The following is a 19,206-nucleotide window of genomic DNA, read 5'->3' as shown; positions in this document are numbered from 1 at the left end:
GATGGAGTCCTTAGGGTTTTCTATGTACAGTGTCATATCATCTGTGAATAATGACAATTTTACTTCTTTTCCAGTTTAGATGCCTTTTATTTCTTCTTCTTGTCTGATCGCTGTGGCTAGCACTTTCAGTACTGTGCTGAACAGGAGTGGTGAAAGTGGGCATCCTTGTCTTGTTCCTGTTCTTAAGGGAAATGGTTTTAGTTTTTGCCCATTGAGTATGATGTTAGCTGTGGGTTTATCATATATGGCTTTTATTATGTTGAGGTATGATCCTTCTATTCCCACTTTGCTGAGTGTTTTTATCAGAAAGGGGTGTTGGACTTTGTCAAATGCCTTTTCTGCATTAATTGATATGATTATGTGATTTTTCTCTCTCAGTTTGTTTATGTGATGTATCACGTTTATTGATTTTCAGATATTGTACCATCCTTGCATCTCTGGAATAAATCCCACTTGGTCATGGTGTGTGATCTTTCTAATGTAATGCTGGATCTGGTTTGCTAGAATTTTGTTTAAGATTTTAGCTTCTATGTTCATCAGGGATATTAGCCTGTGATTGTCTTTCTTTGTGGTGTCTTTATCTGGTTTTGGGATTAGGGTAATGCTGGCTTCATAGAAAGAGCTTGGAAGTGTTCCATCCTCTTGAATTTTTTGGAATAGTCTGAGAAGGATTGGTTTTAGTTCTTCTTTGAATGTTCAGTAAAACTCCCCTGTGAAGCCATCTGGTCCAGGGCTTTTGTTTGCTGGAAGCTTTTTGATTACTCTTTCAATTTCATCAGTAGTTATCGGCCTATTCAGGATTTTTGATTCTTCCTGATTGGATTTTGGAAGCTTGTATCTTTCTAGGAATGTGTCCATTTTGTCAAGGTTGTCCAGTTTGTTGGAGTAGAGTTGTTCGTAGTATTTTTTTACAATCCTTTGTATATCAGTGGGGTCAGTTGTTACTTCACCTCTTTCATTTCTGATTTTGTTTATTTGGGTTCCCTCTCTTTGTTTCTTGGTGAGTCTGGCTAGAGGTTCATCAATCTTGTTTATCCTTTCAAAGAACCAGCTCTTGGTTTCGTTGATCTTTTGTATTGTGTTTTTTTGTTTGTTTGTTTGTTTGTTTGTTTGTTTGTTTTTTTTGGTCTCTATGTCATTTCTTAATATTTTTTAATAAACAAATTAAAGGAAGGGAAATGTTTCCAAATTTATAAATGCTAGATGGAGAGGGATACATTTCAGAAATACAATGAGTGAGTGTACTGACTGTTCCTTGGGCAACAATAAAATGCAACCAATGAAAAAGTAATTAAAGGAATTGTTATGTAAGGTGATGGATAAAAAGGGATCTTTAGGAAACAGAAAGGCTGAAAAAATTTATTCATTCATTCAACAAATATTGATCATCTACCATGTGCCAGACAGTGTTGTAGGTACTAGACACAGGAGTAAATTAAACAGATAAAAGATGCTTCCCAGGCGTGGCCGCATACCTCAGATCATTAGAATGTCTTCCCCATACAGCAAGGTTGCGGGTTTGATCTCTGGTCAGGGCACATACAAGAATCAATCAATAAATGAATACATAAGTGAAACAACAAATTGATGTGTCTCCCTCTCTCTTTTTTAAAAAAAATATATTTTATTGTTTTTTTACAGAGAGGAAGGGAGAGGGATAGAGAGTTAGAAACATCAATGAGAGAGAAAAATCGATCAGCTGCCTCCTGCACACTCCCTACTGGGTACGTGCCCGCAACCAAGGTACATGCCCTTGACCGGAATCGAACCTGGGACCCTTGAGTCCACAGGCTGACTCTCTATTCACTGAGCCAAACCAATTAGGGCGATGTGTCTCCCTCTCTTTTTTACTTTCTCCTTCCCCCTTTCTCTAAAATCAATAAAAAGAAAAAAGACACTTCCCAATGGGGCTTCCATGAGACAGTAATCAAATATAAAATATTAAATAATAAGTGTTTTGAAGAAAACTAAAAGAATAATTTCATATAATTGTTATATTTTAAGTTTTTAACCCTTTGCACTCGCTTGCTTTTTTCTCAATTCCTTTATTCTACTCGGGATTTAATTTTTTAAATACCCCAGATTTTACAAAGTGCGGCAGTAGAATAAAAAACTGGAGTTTCTTTTCATACAACTTATTTATTTGGATTTTTTTATATTTCAAATTATTGATACATTCAAAGAGTAATTTTAATCTCGACATCCGAGTGTAAAAGGTTAAATTATTCCCAACATGTATTAATCTAGTACTTACAACATTATTCTTCTTTTTGTGTAATACGAGGAAGGGGCAAGGTAATCTAATGTACCCACATATTTCAGTCTTCTTTGTGTATTTCCAAATTGTGTGCAGGAGGTGATCTCATCCACTCTGTGATTTTAGCCGGCATCTGTATGTAGTTGAAACTTAGAACTGCCCTTTCACATAGAGTCTTGCTTCATACCATTTTTATGTCTCAAATGGGATGTCTGGAAAGCAACTCAAGTTTAAATATAGAAGAGAGATTACTCATTCCACTCTCACCCACAATCTGCCTCTTCTGATTTCATCATCATGTTTTTGTGTTATATCTTGTATATGCTCTATTGTCGTCTTTTTAGTACCTTGGCTCTAAGGTTGGAACCAATAACAGAGGTGTAGATATAGTGCACAGAATTGTTGTAGAACTAATGAACATGAGATGCTAGGAAAAAAGTATAGGATAAATTAAAGATAATTAGATTACTAATAATTTTTTTAAATTTATAATATCAGTATTTTTTCCTGATTATTTTTCTTGTGCCTTGTCATTCTTTATTTGGACATTCTACTCTCAATGTATATTGCACTTTAGACATAATATATTAAGTCTAAATGAATAAATAAAGATTTTAGGACTAAAAGTTGTTCTTTACCTTTTATTTACTGAGATTTAAAGATTTATTTCCTCATGCCTTTCTTTTTACCTTCTTTTCTAGGTTTGTTAAAGTTTTGCACTGTAGGATTTTGTGGAATTGGGAGCCTAATTGACTTCATTCTTATTTCAATGCAGGTAAGTTATTTTTCTGTGGTTTTTTTTTTTTAAAATATATTTTTATTGACTTCAGAGAGAGGAAGGGAGAAGAAGTGAGAGAGAAACATCAATGATGAGAGAGAATCATTGATCAGCTTCCTTCTGCATGCCCTCTACTGGGGATCAAGCCCTCAACCCAGCATGTGCCCTGACTGGGAATCAAACAGTGACCTGGTTTATAGGTTGACACTCAACCATTGAGCCACATCAGCTGAGTCGTAAGTTAGTTTTAATCTAGAACAGTGATGGCGAACCTATGACACGCGTGTCAGCACTGACACGCATAGCCATTTCTGATGACACACGGCCGCTGAGGCGGCCGCATGCCGAGGATGAAACATTTGCTGCTCCTGAGGATGAAACATTTGCGAAATAATGTTTTTTCCTCAAAGTGACACACTACCCGAGTTATGCTCAGTTTTTTGGCGAAGTTTGACACACCAAGCTCAAAAGGTTGCCCATCACTGATCTAGATGAACTACTTTTACATTTAAATATGATGTCTGTGATCTTCTGATACATTTTAAACATACTAGGAAGCAGTTAAGAATGCTTTTTCAATTTTTCTTCAGATGCTTTATCCAAGGGATCATGGCCATGTTTCCATGTAGCATTTTCCAACCTGTGCTCTCCCAATTAGTAGTTCTAAAAGATATAACTGCATAAAAAAAAGGATTGTATGTTGAAATATGATTTGTAAATGTGAGTTCAAATTATTTAAAGATATTTTTTTTACTGGATAACTTCTCAGAATCTTTTATAGTGTGTATTATGAATCTCTAAGAAGGATTGTGGTTATTTCTCAAACTTACTGTTTCTTTTCCTGATAGTCACAGCCACATGGTCAATTAATATACTAGGATATTGATGGGATTTGATATTTACATATGGACACCTGGAGGCAGAAACAAGATTTTCTTTTGCATTGGACAAGCACTCAATATTAGTATTTTTTTAGTTGCAAATTACAGAAACCGAAATCTATCTTAAGCCAAAAAGAGAAAAGGAATGTTTGGATTCTCTGTAGATAATTGCAGAGTGGGGCTGGTCTCCGGTAAGATCAAATCAATATAATAAAATGATGTATCAGGACTCTCCTGATATTCATCTCTGTGTCTGCCTCATTTTTTGCTACTACAGTGCTATGGAGGCAGGCATAATTTGTGAAATGCTATCCCTAGGCATTTAAAAGTGCCACCAGATGTTTTCTATTAAATTATACTGAACTGGTTGTGGTTAACTCATGAGGATTCTTAAATTAGAGAAAGATGAATTTATCATAACAAATGTCACAAAACAGCATTTCAGTAAGCATTTATGGAGCACCTAATGTCTTCAACAAGTGTGTCAGTATGTATTTTGATCATCAGCGGTTTTGCTATTCTTTCTCATACAGTATTTCCACTCCTCAGTTCAGTCTGCTTGATGCTATCCTTATGCCTTAAAAGAAAGTCAAAGACTAGGAGGTTTTGGTAGCATACTGTGAGGAGGGTACCATACTGTGAGGAGGAGGCAACATATGGACCAATAAGATAACAGAATTAAACAAGGAAAATATTTGGTTTTAAAGTTGGAATTTTCCTGTCTTTATTCATAAACATGCTTAACCAAATATCCTGCCTTCTCTGACTGTGGGACAGGCAAGCAGACATGAAGAGGCTAAGGTACATATGCTTTGAAATGGTTTCTCACTTTAATTGAGGATCCAAGGAACTTAATGTATTATTGGGATTCTTTCAGATATCCAGAATTCAGTGTCAACCATTTAGTTAATATTTTCATACTGGGTTCTTTCTTTTTTTTTTTTTTTTTAAAAATATATTTTATTGATTTTTTACAGAGAGGAAGAGAGAGGGATAGACAGTTAGAAACATCGATGAGAGAGAAACATCGATCAGCTGCCTCTTGCACACCCCCTACTGGTGCCCGCAGCCAAGGTACATGCCCTTGACCGGAATCGAACCTGGGACCCTTGAGTCCGCAGGCCGACGCTCTATCCACTGAGCCAAACCGGTTTCGGCATACTGGGTTCTTTCTTTGGTGATATCTTTACATTATAGCTTTCTTGCATGGGTGGGGTCCGGCTTGAGGGGGGAAAAGTGGGGGAGGAACCCAGGAGTTTGGCCAGCCGGCCCCGCCCCCAATCAGAATTGGGGGGGGAGGCGATCAGGGGCAGGGCCAGCCAGGAGGAGGGACCCTGGGTGGGCTGGCCCCACCCCCTGGTCAAACTCCAGTTAAACTCCCAGTCGAGGGGACAATTTGCATATTATGCCTAAACTTTTCAGAACAAATAGTTATTTTCTTGAAGATCTGGAATTGAGACTATTACATTAAAAAATTATTGAGATAGCCGAAACCGGTTTGGCTCAGTGGATAGAGCGTCGGCCTGCGGACTCAAGGGTCCCAGGTTCGATTCCGGTCAAGGGCATGTACCTTGGTTGCGGGCACATCCCACATGTACCCAGGTTCGATTCCGGTCAAGGGCATGTACCTTGGTTGCGGGCACATCCCCAGTAGGGGGTGTGCAAGAGGCAGCTGATCGATGTTTCTCTCTCATCGATGTTTCTAACTCTCTATCCCTCTCTTTTCCTCTCTGTAAAAAATCAATAAAATATATTTTTAAAAAAATTATTGAGATAGATTTAGAATGTTTGAAATTCTGCAATAAATATCCTTAAATAAGACATTTCAATAGGTATGGCCACTTTAGATTGCTTTTAGAGTGGAGGAAAAATAAATCAGTTTTCAAATGCAGCCAAATAAGACCTGTAGCCTTATTCTGAATGTCACTTGATATACTTAACATATGATGTTGACTATATTAGAAAATTTTTTTTCAGCAAATCAAATAAGTTTTTACTATAAAAATCAGAAACTGTTACAAATGTATTTTTTCCAACTTCTCATTATCTTTTTGTTTACTCTTCTTTCCTTCTTTATTTTCTCCATCCCTGATTTTTTTCCATTAAATATTATTCCCTAGTGAATTGCAGTGTTTTTCTATTGGGCTGTGATCCCAGAAACATATTGTGCATGAATTCAAGACCTATAAAAACATACTTTGCTTCACAGTGTTTATAACACAAATCCAGAAAAATCCTCTTTAAAAAATAGCTCTAGTTATTTCATCTTTGAACTAAAGAGTATAATCACACATTGCTAAAGTAAGCTTTACATGTTGCTATATGTACTGAAAATATTTCCATGAGTTTATCTACTTGCTAATAAACTTGAAAGTTTCTTTTTGTTGTTGTTGTTATTCTTAAAAATATGCAAGTGTGCCTAGGTGAATAAATGGCATGAAACAATACATAGAATTAATTCAGTTATTTTGTGCATTCAACCAAAAAACTACATCAGTGATACATGTGTAGGCTACTGTCTTTCCGTTATAGGTAACTATTGTGTATAACTAATATAATTATTCTTAAGCCAATTCTAAAGATTTTAAAACACTCATTCTTTTGTGCTTGTATATGTTTATGTAATCATGAAGGATTAGACAATTTAAGGTTTTTCAATCAGAAAAAATAGAATATTTGGATTCCATTTAAACCTCTTTTCTCACACAATCTGGACATTTTTAAATTACACCCAAACCATTGGTGTGTCCTCCGTCAAACAAAAAGAAAAGAAAGTTTCTTCTGTTAAATGGAGACAAGACAGCCACAAATCAGAAAGATGAAGAAGGGTAGTTTTAATATAGAAAGTTGTTAGAAGGAAGTATGTTGGGTTCTTTGTGACAATTTTTAAAAATTCTCTATATTCTGGAAGAAATCACTTTCATTTTCATTCCTATTGACATTACAGAATAGATTTCCTTAAAGGACTAATAACTACATAAGCAGAAATTCAGAAAAGCTGCATAATCTCCAAGACATTTATGAATTTTATAAATAAATTTATCAAATTTATAAAATATCTCAGTGTGGAATTTAATATATGTAACTCATTTTAGCATTGGATTATATATATTGCTTTTATATTTCTTAACTTTTACACCAGATCTGAACTTTCACACATAAACTTCTTGAAGAAAAAAAAGAAAAGACTTATTAATCCTGTATAGCACTAGTAGTATGCTAAACATAGAGTATGCTCTCAAAAACTTTTGCTGATTTGAACTGTAATGCATTATACCTTGTGAAAGTGTGGCTTTGTTCCAGTTACAGAGAAGATGAGAAGCTAAAAATGGTAGTTTTAAAAAACTGATTGCTTTTTTTTAGGGCCTTAAAGTTCTAAGTTTTATAAGGTCACCTAAGAGGTAATGAATGCAAATAAAAGTTGGCATGATAAATTGTAAATATTAGGTTTTATGCCATCAATGAAAATGAGTTTAATGAGCACAATTAGCTATTATAAATTGGGATGCTTGCCCTAAAGGAACTTATGATCTAACTATCCCAAGAGTTTGGTCTGATGATAAGATTTCACTTATTATTCAACATAAAATATTTTCTTGATAACTTGCAGGTTTAAAATAAAAAAAGAGTTAACCTGACTATCTTAAGTACTTTGAATTTTGCTAAAAATTTTAGAAGCCTTTTCAGTTCAGAGCATAAATAAAGTTTGGGTTAGAGTTCACTTCTGTGTAAGCCAGTTTTGTCCTGTGAAATAACATGCTGTTGATCAAAGGAAAGACTAAACATGTAATCACCCTAAATCTATTACCAGTATGAGAAAAGTTGGTCAAAGTCCTTGATAGTTCACTAGATGTAGGAGAGCAATATATAAAAACCAGTGGACATTTTATAGATAGCAAGTCTTCCAAATAGTGCAGTGTATTATTTATTTAACCCTGGTGTGATTAATTGGGGAAATAAACTGGAAAACTGAGGAGACTGATCATTTGTGTCATGTGACCTTAATTAGGTAGCTCTCAGTTCACTTATGCTATGGGCAGATTTTTACCTTGTGAATGAAAGGAATGTTCATAAACAATATCTTAAACTGGTTCTGAGGCTAATCCCAATGCTCTGTTTTCCTCAGGAGATATAATGGGGAATATTATTCATTTCTTGAGAAGTGATGTTTGTGTTGGTCATTGAGGATTAATGCTAACCAGTCTTTAAGTCAAATGATTATCTGGGTGGGCCCTAAATTCAATTCAAGTGAGTTTATAGGAAGTAGAGGAGGAAAAGACACAGACACAGAAAAGAAGGTAGTGTGAAGACAGAGGCAGAGATTGAAGTGATGTGGCCACAAACCACAGAATGCCAGAAGCTAGCAATCTTCTTCTGATTGCTACCAGAAGCTAGAAGAAGCTTAGCATGGGTTCTCCCCTACAGTGTCTAGGACACGCGGTTGTTCCGATACCTTGATTTTAGACTTCTGGCCTCCAGAACTGTGACAGAGTAAATTTCTATTGTTTTAATCCACTAAGTTTGTGGTAATTTGTTACAGTAGCCTCAGGAAACTAATATATAGAGAGAAAGAAGTTGTTTTCTTTTGTTTTAGGGCTTCTCACACCAGGGACATTGACATCCATTGTACAAACTAATTTCCCATACTGTAGAGGTCCTCCTGTTTCCCCTCTTGTAAGATGCAGACTCATAGCAAGCAACCTCAGTCCATTAATTGGAGTGAAGTGTGTAAGTGGTCTTTCTTCTCTCCATAGATTTCAGAAATTGCCTCAGTTTATCAAATGGAAATACTTCATATATGCAATTTAGCTTCAGGCTATATTTTAGAGAAATCAACTCATAATTTTAGGTCTCATACTCTGTCATCATTCAACAACTGGACATAGGCATATTTAACTAAGTAAAAAAATTCCAAGTAGGGGTTATTCTTAGAGGTTTAGAATTTTATGATTAACAATATAATAATAAGTGTATATAAGGTGCTTAAAAATAGGCTAAATTTTTAATTTTGGTGGGGGAATATGGATTTGAATAATGAAGCCTTTACAGGTGATAGTTTTCTTAAAAACTAAGTAGTGAGAACAGATCTTTCATGAGAGAATTCATAGAAAAGTACGTTGACCACCTGGTTGAGGTGTTTGCAAATGTAATTATACAAGATCTTAATAAGTACCATGTAGAACAGCTTATTCTGTTTCTCATTATGTGAATAAGAAATGCTGAAGTTCAGAGAGAATTAATCCAGCACCTGATTATTGACAGCTTCCTCTTCAGGTTTTCCTCTCAGTCTAAGGCTTTACCTCACTGACTTAATTGGGTTGTTTTTGCAACAGCTCTTCAAATTGTTTTAGCAGAGATAGCAACTGGTGCTGTGCTTTGATGATCTGGAAGTAGTATATAGGAGGCCTTAAAGACAAGTGCATTATCAGTTTTTGACTACAAGTAACAAAACTCAATTTAAATTGCCTTTAATAATATGGTAGTTTATTATATCATACCAGAGGCCCAGTGCATGGATTCATGTACTGGTGCGGGTCCCTCGTCCTGGCCTGTGGACATCCCCCAAAGGGTCCCAGATTGCAAGAGGGTGCAGGCCAGGCCGAGGGACCCCACTGGTGCATGATTGGGGCCGGGGAGGGACCATGGGAGGGCTCCAGGGCGTGTCCGGCCCATCTCACCCAGTCCCCATTGGCCAGACCCCAGCAGCAAGCTAACCTACCAATTGGAGCGTCTGACCCCTGGTGGTCAGTGCGCGTCATAGTAACTGGTCAAATGGTCAAACAGTCGGACACTTAGCATATTAGGCTTTTATTATATAGGATACCAAGAATCTGGAGATAAAGGTAGTTCTAAGATTTGCTAATTAAGATCTGAAAGACATAATAAAGGGCCCAAACCTTTCCTTCCTCATTCCTCTTCCTCTCTTCCTCCTTCCCTTCATTCCCTCCTTCTCTTCTCTCTTTCCTTCCTTCTTTCTCTTTGCCATCTTCAGGTCTTTTGGTTATCACTTTCTTACATAGTTACCTTCAGAGGCATCACTTTTTTACATAGTTACCTTCCTCTCACACATGTCTTCTTTAGGGCAAATAAGCCCCCACAGAACTCGTCTCACAGGCGATTCCATTACAGGCCCAGGCTGAACCAGTCTCTGGAGAGAGGATTGGAATTACCATGATAGAACTAGGTGTTGAGGAACCAGAGTCATGGAGTTTGAGGGAAAGAAATCTGTAATAAGATGGCTAAACTAGAGACAAAATTGGATCATGCATTCGCAGGTAATAAAACTAAACTCTGAGGATATCTTTTCTACAAATATAGATATTTGGGTTGTTTTTGCAACAGCTGTTCAAATTGTTTTAGCAGAGATAGCAACTGGTGCTGTGCTTTGATGATCTGGAAGTAGTATGTAGGAGGCCTTAAAGACAAGTGCATGGAAACAAGACAGGTGAAACAAGACAAAAATAACCCTATCATTTTTCTACATATTATCTGCTAACTTGACAAGATTATAAAGCATCTGGGCCCTAATCAATTTTTAGGTAAATAGTTATATTTCCTGAGAGAGCCAAGTGAGCCTCAGATGAGCTTATAAAAAATGCATGCTATTAAAGGGTCACCCTGTCATATATTGTCCTTATTTCCAACTTTTGAATACTTTCTTTTTCAACAGGAGTGAGTTTGTCAAAGAAGGTGGCATAGGAAGAAAAAGATAATAGGACAGTAGGCCCAGTTCTAATCTATGCACATATTCCAAATTAGGCAATGTTTTACCATTTGATTTGGTAAAATATATCTACTGCCTTTTTTGTTTCCCTTATACAGTCTCAAAACATGTTGTTACTTCTAGTCACCCATTTTTCTCTTTCTTGTGTTAATTCTCAGAGTAGTTTTCTCTGAGTTTGGCCACTAAAAAAGTTTTAATTTCTACTTAAATTCATAAGTAACATTCATAAATGTGAGGCCAAATCAATTTAATCTTTACAAAGTAAGTCAAAGTGCATTACAGTACCCAGCCTGGTATCTAGCACATACGTGCTTGTGTTCTTTGAATATTGACATTCATCATTCACTGTTGGCGGAGATTGTATCCTCTTTACTGCTATGTGTAAAACACCTAGCACAGTATCTGCAATATTATAGGAATTAAGTGTTTGTTGAATAGTTTTTAGAACCAAATTCATTTTAAAAACAAAGAATTTCCTACAGCAGTGTTAATTAAACTCCAGTTGTATAACCCCTAAAAGAATTTTTTAAAAATTCCTACCCTTTGTATGTTTTTAAGTTGACATTTAAGTTTTCCATCATAAATGTAAATAGTTGCAAAGGGTGTAATTTCTAGTTTGTAAATATTGACATATTTAAATAAAATTTACATTAGTTAAAAAATGTACCTAACAATATAAATACCATAGAATTTAAAATACCAGGACAGGGGAGGCATCTTACTCATTAGAATTAAAATATTTTAAATTTTCTGTGATTTCTGGATTGAGAAATCACATGTCATTGTAATTATTAATGATATATAATTGATCAAAACAACATAAATGTTACAAATTTTAGCAAATAATTTTTAAGTAAAAAAAAAAAGTAAAGTGATATTAGGAATGCATCCCTTTGAACAAGATATGGCAGAGCATATTTTTAGTCTCTTGATTAAAGGAGATTTCCCCAAGTCCAATATTTTGAATGATCTCTTTGTTTGGCACATCAGAGGTTTTTATACCTCAAGGCAATGTGTCATCATAAGACTCTGGATATGCTTTGATGGGAGGTGTCTTTACTGTTGTCAAGTTGGAGAAAGAGCCACAGTGAAAAGGAAGTGGGAATGGGTACTAGCTGGATGCCTCCACCATAGCATCCGGGGTATCATTTTTACCAAGAGTACATAATCGAATTAAGAATCTCAAAACTGATTCACTTAGAGCGATCTGGGCTCACATAAACCTTGGTTAATCTTTGTAATCCCTAAGGCTACATTTTTTGTTGTTAATCCTCACCAAGGATATTTTTCCATTGATTTTTAGAGAGAGTGGAAGGGAAGGGGGGAGAGAGAGAGAGAAACAAAAATGTGAGAGAGACACATCAATTGGTTGTCTCCCGAATGTGCCCCGACCAGGGCTGGGGATCCAGCCTGCAATCGAGGTATGTGCCGACCAGGGCTGGGGATCCAGCCTGCAATTGAGGTATGTGCTGTAATCGAAGCTAGTACCCTTTAGTCTGAGGGCCAATGCTCTATCCATTGAGTCAAACCGGCTAGGTCCCTAAGGCTACATTTTGAAGATTGCTGCTCTGAAGGATCATTTGTAGAGATCATGTTAATTGTATTGCCAAAAATGTGATTAAGAGAACAAGATGATTGTAATGAGCATGTGGATTTTTTTTCTTTCTTTTTTTAAAATATATTTTTATTGATTTCAGAGAGGAAGGGAGAGGGAGAGAGAGATAGAAACATCAATGATGAGAGAGAATCATTGATTGGCTGCCTCCTGCATGCTCCCCACTGGGGATCAGGCCCAAAACCTAGGCATGTGCCCTTGACCGGTATCAAACCCGGGACCCTTCAGTCCGCAGGCTAACGCTCTATCCACGGAGCCAAATCGCCGTTTTTCTTTCTTTCTATCCTCTTCCTTTTCCCATTCCATGTGGTTCTGGTAGGACTATCACACTGCCTTTTCTCCCACAGGGAGTCTGGCCTGGCCAATCATATTAATCCTATTCTCTTGGGTACAGTAATTTGTCCCACAATAGGTATAAACACGAAGCAGGTCACGGTTCTTCCCTGGAATTGGTATATAAACACTGAGGAGGAAAATCTTACTTTCTGTTGGGATCTGCTGACCTGTGAAGGTGTGAATCTGGAGCTGTTAGGAGAATGAAGGCAAGCAGAGCTAAGCAAAGAGGCTGGGAGGCCAAACCAGAGTCCTCATGGGCATGGAATTTCAGTCCTCGAGGCCTTGGTTCCTACAGCTCATTTGATCCTGTGAACTTCCCTCATATCTTTTTCAGCTACAAAACACTAAATTACTTATTTTTGCTTGAGTTAGTTTGAGTTACATTATTGGTACTACTGAAATAATTTCATTAACAAATGTAAAAATAACCTCAAAGTGTTGTGGAAATATCTTTGGTAAAATGAGTAATTTTGAAATATTTTTTCTAGATTGTTGGACCTTCGGATGGAAGCAGTTACATTATAGATTATTATGGAACCAGACTTACAAGACTGAGTATTACTAATGAGACATTTAGGAAAACACAGCTGTATCCATAAATGTTTTTAAAAAGAAACAGTAAGTGATATATATATATATGTAATCTTAATTATAGTATATTATCTGTATGAATTATGAGAATTTGAGAGCCAGAGGAAATTGAAGAGACCATTCAGTGTTCAAATCTCTCCTTTTGCTTCTCAGGAAACACAGGTCTGTTTGTGCCTGAAATCTCTCTAATCCTTTGTAAAGCATTTTCATGTATGCTCACTGCTCTTGCAGTTCTCAATTCAGACTCTCATTCTTTACAGTGAATATGGTTAAAGCAGCAGTCGGCAAACTCATTAGTCAACAGAGCCAAATATCAATAGTACAACGATTGAAATTTCTTTTGAGAGCCAAATTTTTTAAACTTAAACTTCTTCTAACGCCACTTCTTCAAAATAGACTTGCCCAGGGCGTGGTATTTTGTGGAAGAGCCACACTCAAGGGGCCAAAGAGGCGCATGTGGCTCACGAGCTGCAGTTTGCCGACCACGGGGTTAAAGGACAAAGTTCACAAGAAAAACAACAACATCAAAACAAAAAGATATTCCATAGTATTATATGGTTATGATGAAAGCATGTGTTGTAGATAGTTCAATGAAGATTATTTTTTCTGCTGTTTTTCCTAGGCTCAATATAATCTTTTAAAAAATCAATTGATTGATTGATTGATTTGAGAGAGAAATGTCTATTTGTTGTTCCACTTACAGTCCTCGGGTTACGTCGGACTTGACGTACGTCGTTTCATGGTTACGTCGCCATCTTCCATTTATTTATATAAAAAAAAGTTCCGTCATTTCGACGTATGTACATATGTGCTTTATGTTTTTTATTATTTATTTATCACAATAAAGGTCAGGAATTGTTATCTTTCTTTTAATTTTTTTTTACTGTTTCATTTCATTACTGCTGTGAATGTGCTCCATGTGAGTGACGTAGGTGCTCATGTAGGTGGGTTCCGACTTACGGCGAAAATCGCGTTGTGTCGCACTGTAGGAACAGATCTCCGAGTAACCCGAGGACCTACTGTATTTATACATTCATTGGCTGCTTCTTTAACAAAATATACATATATTTTTTATTAATTTCAGATAGTAAGGGAGAGGGAGAGATAGAAACATCAATGATGAGAGAGAATCATCCATCACTGCCTCCTACACGCCTCCCACTGGGGATTGAACCATGACCTCCTGGTTCATAGGTTGACACGCAACCACTGAGCCACACTGGCGATTGGTTGCTTCTTTTATGTGACCTGACTGGGGATTGAACCCACAACATTGGCATATCAGGACGATGTTCTAACCAACTGAGCTACCTGGCCAGGGCCCATATGATCTTTAAACCTCTTTCTTTTCTTCTTCCCTAAACCTGAAAAGTTGATACACCTCAACCCTGAACTACTATAAGTATTTACTCTAACCTAAAGTTTGGCTCTGCCCATGAAGATTGTTAACTGGCGTCAGCTTTAAATAGGTAATACACTTAGAGAAGTCAGAGGTACCATTAGTCTTCCTGATTTAACACTGGTTCTCTCGGCTACTATAAGGTTTTTATTTCCGTGACTGTACATTAGTCTATTCTAATAAGTAATCTTCCAGTAATGCTAGATTTTTCTCAGGAAAACAGTTTCCTGGCATAATCATTTTCTGTAATGGAGAAGTCCTATGCAGCATGGAGAGTGTGGGTACGTCTTAGGTGACTGTTCACTTGGAACTGTCGGCAGCTTACAGGGACAGGGAAGAGAGAGACAGGCTAGATGTTTTGGCCACAGTCATAGTCCTAAGATTTTCAGTTGACTCTATCTCAAAGAGTGCTTCTATAAGCCAGGAAGGGAATCAGCATTTATTTTCTACTAGAGGCCCAGTGCTTGAAATTCGTGCACGGGGGTGTGTGTCCCTCAGCCCAGCCTGCACCCTCTCCAGTCTGGGACCCCTAGAGGGATGTCCGACTGCCCATTTAGGCCCAATCCCGGTACCTAAAGGGGCAGTCTGACATCCCTCTCACAATCCAGGACTGCTGGCTCCCAACTGCTCGCCTGCCTGCCTTCCTGATTGCCCCTAACCACTTCTGCCTGCCAGCTTGATCACCCCCTAACCACTCCCCTGCCAGCCTGATTGATGCCTAACTGCTCCCCTGCCAGCCTGTTTGCCCCTAACTGTCCTCCCCTGCAGGCCTGATCACCCCTAACTGCCCTCCCCTGCAGGCCTGGTCACCCCTAACTGCCCTCCGCTGCAGGCCTGGTCCCTCCCAACTGCCCTCCCCTGCTGGCCATCTTGTGGCGGCCATCTTGTGTCCACATGGGGCCAGCCATCTTTGACCACATGGGGCAGCCATCTTGTGTGTTGGAGTGATGTTCAATTTGCATATTACTCTTTTATTAGATAGGATGTTATAGTGTATAAATAGGATATGAAGTATAATTTTGCCTTTAAGGTAGGTTTTCTTTTTCTTTTCTCAGTAAAATTATGGGATATGCTTTATAGATATTGTCATACGTTTGAACAGTGACTGACCCTGTTTAGATCTGAGGAATTTATTCAACTAATTGTCAAAAAAGTTTTTGAAATCTTTTTTTTTAAATAAACTGTAAGAACTTTTTGGTTTAAAATTGAAATGAAAATAAAATTGAAATAAAATAAATAATTGAAATGAAGCTTAGAGATCCATCTGCCTCTTCTGACCAGGGAACAAATTGAGACTAAGACACAGTCAGTGCAGTCAGTGTGAAACTGAATCTCACATCTAGATCTCTGTGAGTTCCACTGGTTCTTCTCCACATCCCTTCCCACCCCAACCCAGCCCCCAACAACTATTTAATTTTGTATTAAGCTTATTCATTTTGGAAATTATTATTCTTTATGAAAAGGTTTGAATAGTTTCACATAACCCATTTTCATACTGTAAATTGTATCCATTTAAAAGTATGAGATTGGCCCCGCCAATGTGGCTCAGTGGTTGAGTGTCGACCTATGAACCAGGAGGTCACGATTCAATTCCAAATCAGGGCACATGCCCAGGTTGCTGGTTCGATCCCCAGTAGTGGGCATGCAGAAAGCAGCAAATCAATGATTTTCTGTCATCATTGATGTTTCTATCTCTCCCTTTCTCTTCCTCTCTGAAATAAATAAAAATATATTAATAAATAAAAGCATGTAGATTGTTCTTAAGCCATAATATATAAAAATTAAGCAAATGTAATTTAAAATTTCTTAATTGCTTTTTAGAAAGAGAGAGAGGTGGAGATGGATTTGCTGTTCTGCATATTTATGCATTCATTGATTGATTCTTGCATATGCCCTGACCAGGGATTAAACCTACAACCTTGCTATATTGGGACCTATATACCAACTGAGCTACATAACTAGGGCCTAAGCAAATGTAATTTAAAAAAGCAATTCCATTCTCTGTAGCCTATTATAGAGACATTTAATTGGGATTCCAGACTCAAATTTAAAATTTAAAACTCAGAAGGCATATTTCTGCATTGTCAATCATATAATCTCTCTGTAGTGTATACAGAAGGTCTCTAAAAGTAAGAAAAAATGTCTTAGGTAAGTGAAGCATTGCAGTGTGCATCTATAGTAACTTCATTGGACTCTTTAAAAATCGTGTGCTTTAATGTATTTATTTTTTCTGTTTTAGGTTTCGGGCCTGATTAATTTTAATAGTGAACTCCCAGTATGTGGATTTCCAGATTTTCCTTTTTCCTTCTTCACATAACATTTTACAGATTCTTTGTAACTTTTTGTTGTTGATGATGCTTTTGTTTTGTTGTTTTAGTTGAAAGCATTTTATCCTGAGATTTAATAGGACTTTCTTTGAGAGCTGTATGTATAAGAATAGTCTTTCCTAGGCTACTGTCTCTATGAGATAGATAGCTTATCACCCGATATCCTGTAATGTCTTTTCCAAAGGCAAGTTGCCACTTGTCATTTTTGCTTCTGAAAAATAAAAGTATGACTTACTCACATTTTTTAGTGCTTTATTAAGAAACCTTAAATGTTGAAAGTAGCTGTCTTCTGCATTTTGATCCTTCAAAGTAGTTAATCCATGGTGTGAACAAATACCATTTATATTGCCTGGGGTGCAGTCTAGTGTATGACAACCCGCCTGGTTTTCTGTAGCTTTTCAGATCTGTCTTTGCCTTGGTATCCAAGGAGCTGAAGATCATCAGGGAGTCTGAAACCTTGAGGCAACATGGGAACTTCTGGCATTGGTTCAGGCCTCTGAAGTGTGAACTTTCTCCTTTTTGCTGTGGGAGTGCTGCACTAGCTTTTGAAAGACCAGATGCTGACTCATCTAGCTCCGTGCAGTTACATTTGAAGTTGGATGGACAAGGTGGGAACACTGAACAGAAGATTAATGTTTCCCATCTGCTAGCACTGCCAGCAGCTGCTGGACCAGCGCCTGAAGTGATGCACAGAGCCTGACGGAAGCAGCACCTGCGTGTTAGCACTGGTTTTTCTTACTGTGCTTTAAGAAGCTGGAAATGCATGAAATGTTGTGTCCCCATAATCCTGTTATGTGCTCTCTTTAGTAACAGGCAGAGCAATTTCAAAATTACTGAAGCCGGACTTCTCAAAAGCTAAACCAACATTTTTTATCACCCATTTTACTCAAAAGTGTATTGTATAGTCCAGTTAGCTTCATAACATGTTAGTCATTCAGTAACAGATTCTTCTGTTGGTAGGATATTCAGTATTGATATATGAAGCAAATTTGGGTTGACTCCTAATATATATCAGGAATGGTTTCTTATTCATTAATTAATGAAAATACTGGATGTCTACCATTTGGGAGGCACTGTCCTAGATGCTACGATGCATCAAGGAGCAAAACAAGCATCTCTGCCCTTAAGGAGCTTATATTTTATTGGGATCCGCTTTTTCACAGAGATAATATTTTGGCTACAGTTAAACTAGCTGGTAGAGCTTGTTTGCTAATATTTCCTAGATTCTTTTGGTTGCAAACAGTGCTTTGAAGTTCCTTCAGGATCACCTAAGCCCAGATTTGAAAAGTCCTTAAGTTTTCATAGCCATATAAGTTCAATTATATAAGAAATACTTGCCGAAACCGGGTTGGCTCGGTGGATAGAGCGTCGGTCTGCGGACTGAAGGGTCCCGGGTTCGATTCCGGTCAACGGCATGTACCTTGGTTGCGGGTACATCCCCGGTGGGGGGTGTGCAGGAGGCAGCTGGTCGCTCATCGATGTTTCTAGCTTTCTATCCCTCTCCTTTCCTCTCTGTAAAAAATCAATAAAATATATAAAAAAAAAAAAAAAGAAATACTTGCAGTCAAATCTTGAAAAGTAATATTGATTCTTGCATAATTGTTACAGTTACTAACATGGCCAGGTAAGAAGTCTGTTTTAAAGCAGGTTTCTCAAAATATTTAGTCAAGTAAACCGTAGTACTCTGGGTCATTGATACAAACTAGAAGTTTTTTCACAATACACTCTTAAAAGTTTAGACTTTATTTTCACTGTAATATCCTAAATTTACATGACAAGAGCACTTCAGCCTGTAACCGAGGTACATGCCCTTGACCGGAATTGAACCCAGGACCCTTCAATCCACTGGCTGACACTCTAACCATTGAGCAAACTGGCTAGAGCTATATATAATTCTTTAACATTTTTTTTTTTTGTCCAATTTTTTTTATGTGAATGAACTTAAGGCATGTGAATACAGTTTGTTTTTACTTTCATGGAACACTATTGTCTTTGGCTATTAGTGTGTGAGAGTATAAATTATATGTTAAGGCCTCTGTATGAGATGTTTTATATGATAACCCTGCTTTTAAAACAGTGGCCAAATGTGAGATGGATTAGCTCAGTCTTTACTCCTAAACCCTCTAAGGTGGGATGGAATGGATTATTTCAATTCTACAGAGACAGTATTTCTATCGGCCCATTTACAAATGCTAACACAATTTCCAGAAGTCCCTCTTTACCCAGGAAGAGTTCCTAGTACACTGTATTAAACGGAAGGACCTCTTTCAGACTTCAGAGTCTGCTCTGTCCACGGCC

General features: G+C 37.4%; 1 protein-coding gene across 2 annotated transcripts in view; it reads left to right on the top strand.

Moving 5' to 3' along the window:
• Window positions 1-17,143, top strand: part of TM2D1 (TM2 domain containing 1) — a 35,273-nt gene extending 18,130 nt beyond the window's left edge. Inside the window, exons 5-7 of one of the 2 annotated variants that reach the window (XM_054720993.1) lie at window positions 2,959-3,032; window positions 13,080-13,209; window positions 16,821-17,143. In XM_054720993.1, coding sequence (XP_054576968.1) covers window positions 2,959-3,032; window positions 13,080-13,190 — 185 coding nt within the window. In that variant the 3' untranslated portion in view covers window positions 13,191-13,209; window positions 16,821-17,143. Of the gene's footprint in view, window positions 1-2,958; window positions 3,033-6,036; window positions 6,270-13,079; window positions 13,210-16,820 lie in introns of those variants that run through there. The other variant, XM_054720994.1, reaches the window with a different exon arrangement.
• The last annotated feature ends 2,063 nt before the right edge of the window (window positions 17,144-19,206 follow it).

Source organism: Eptesicus fuscus, chromosome 9 (assembly GCF_027574615.1).
Source record: "Eptesicus fuscus isolate TK198812 chromosome 9, DD_ASM_mEF_20220401, whole genome shotgun sequence".
NCBI lineage: Eukaryota > Metazoa > Chordata > Mammalia > Chiroptera > Vespertilionidae > Eptesicus > Eptesicus fuscus.
This window is presented reverse-complemented; position numbering and strand designations above follow the sequence as displayed.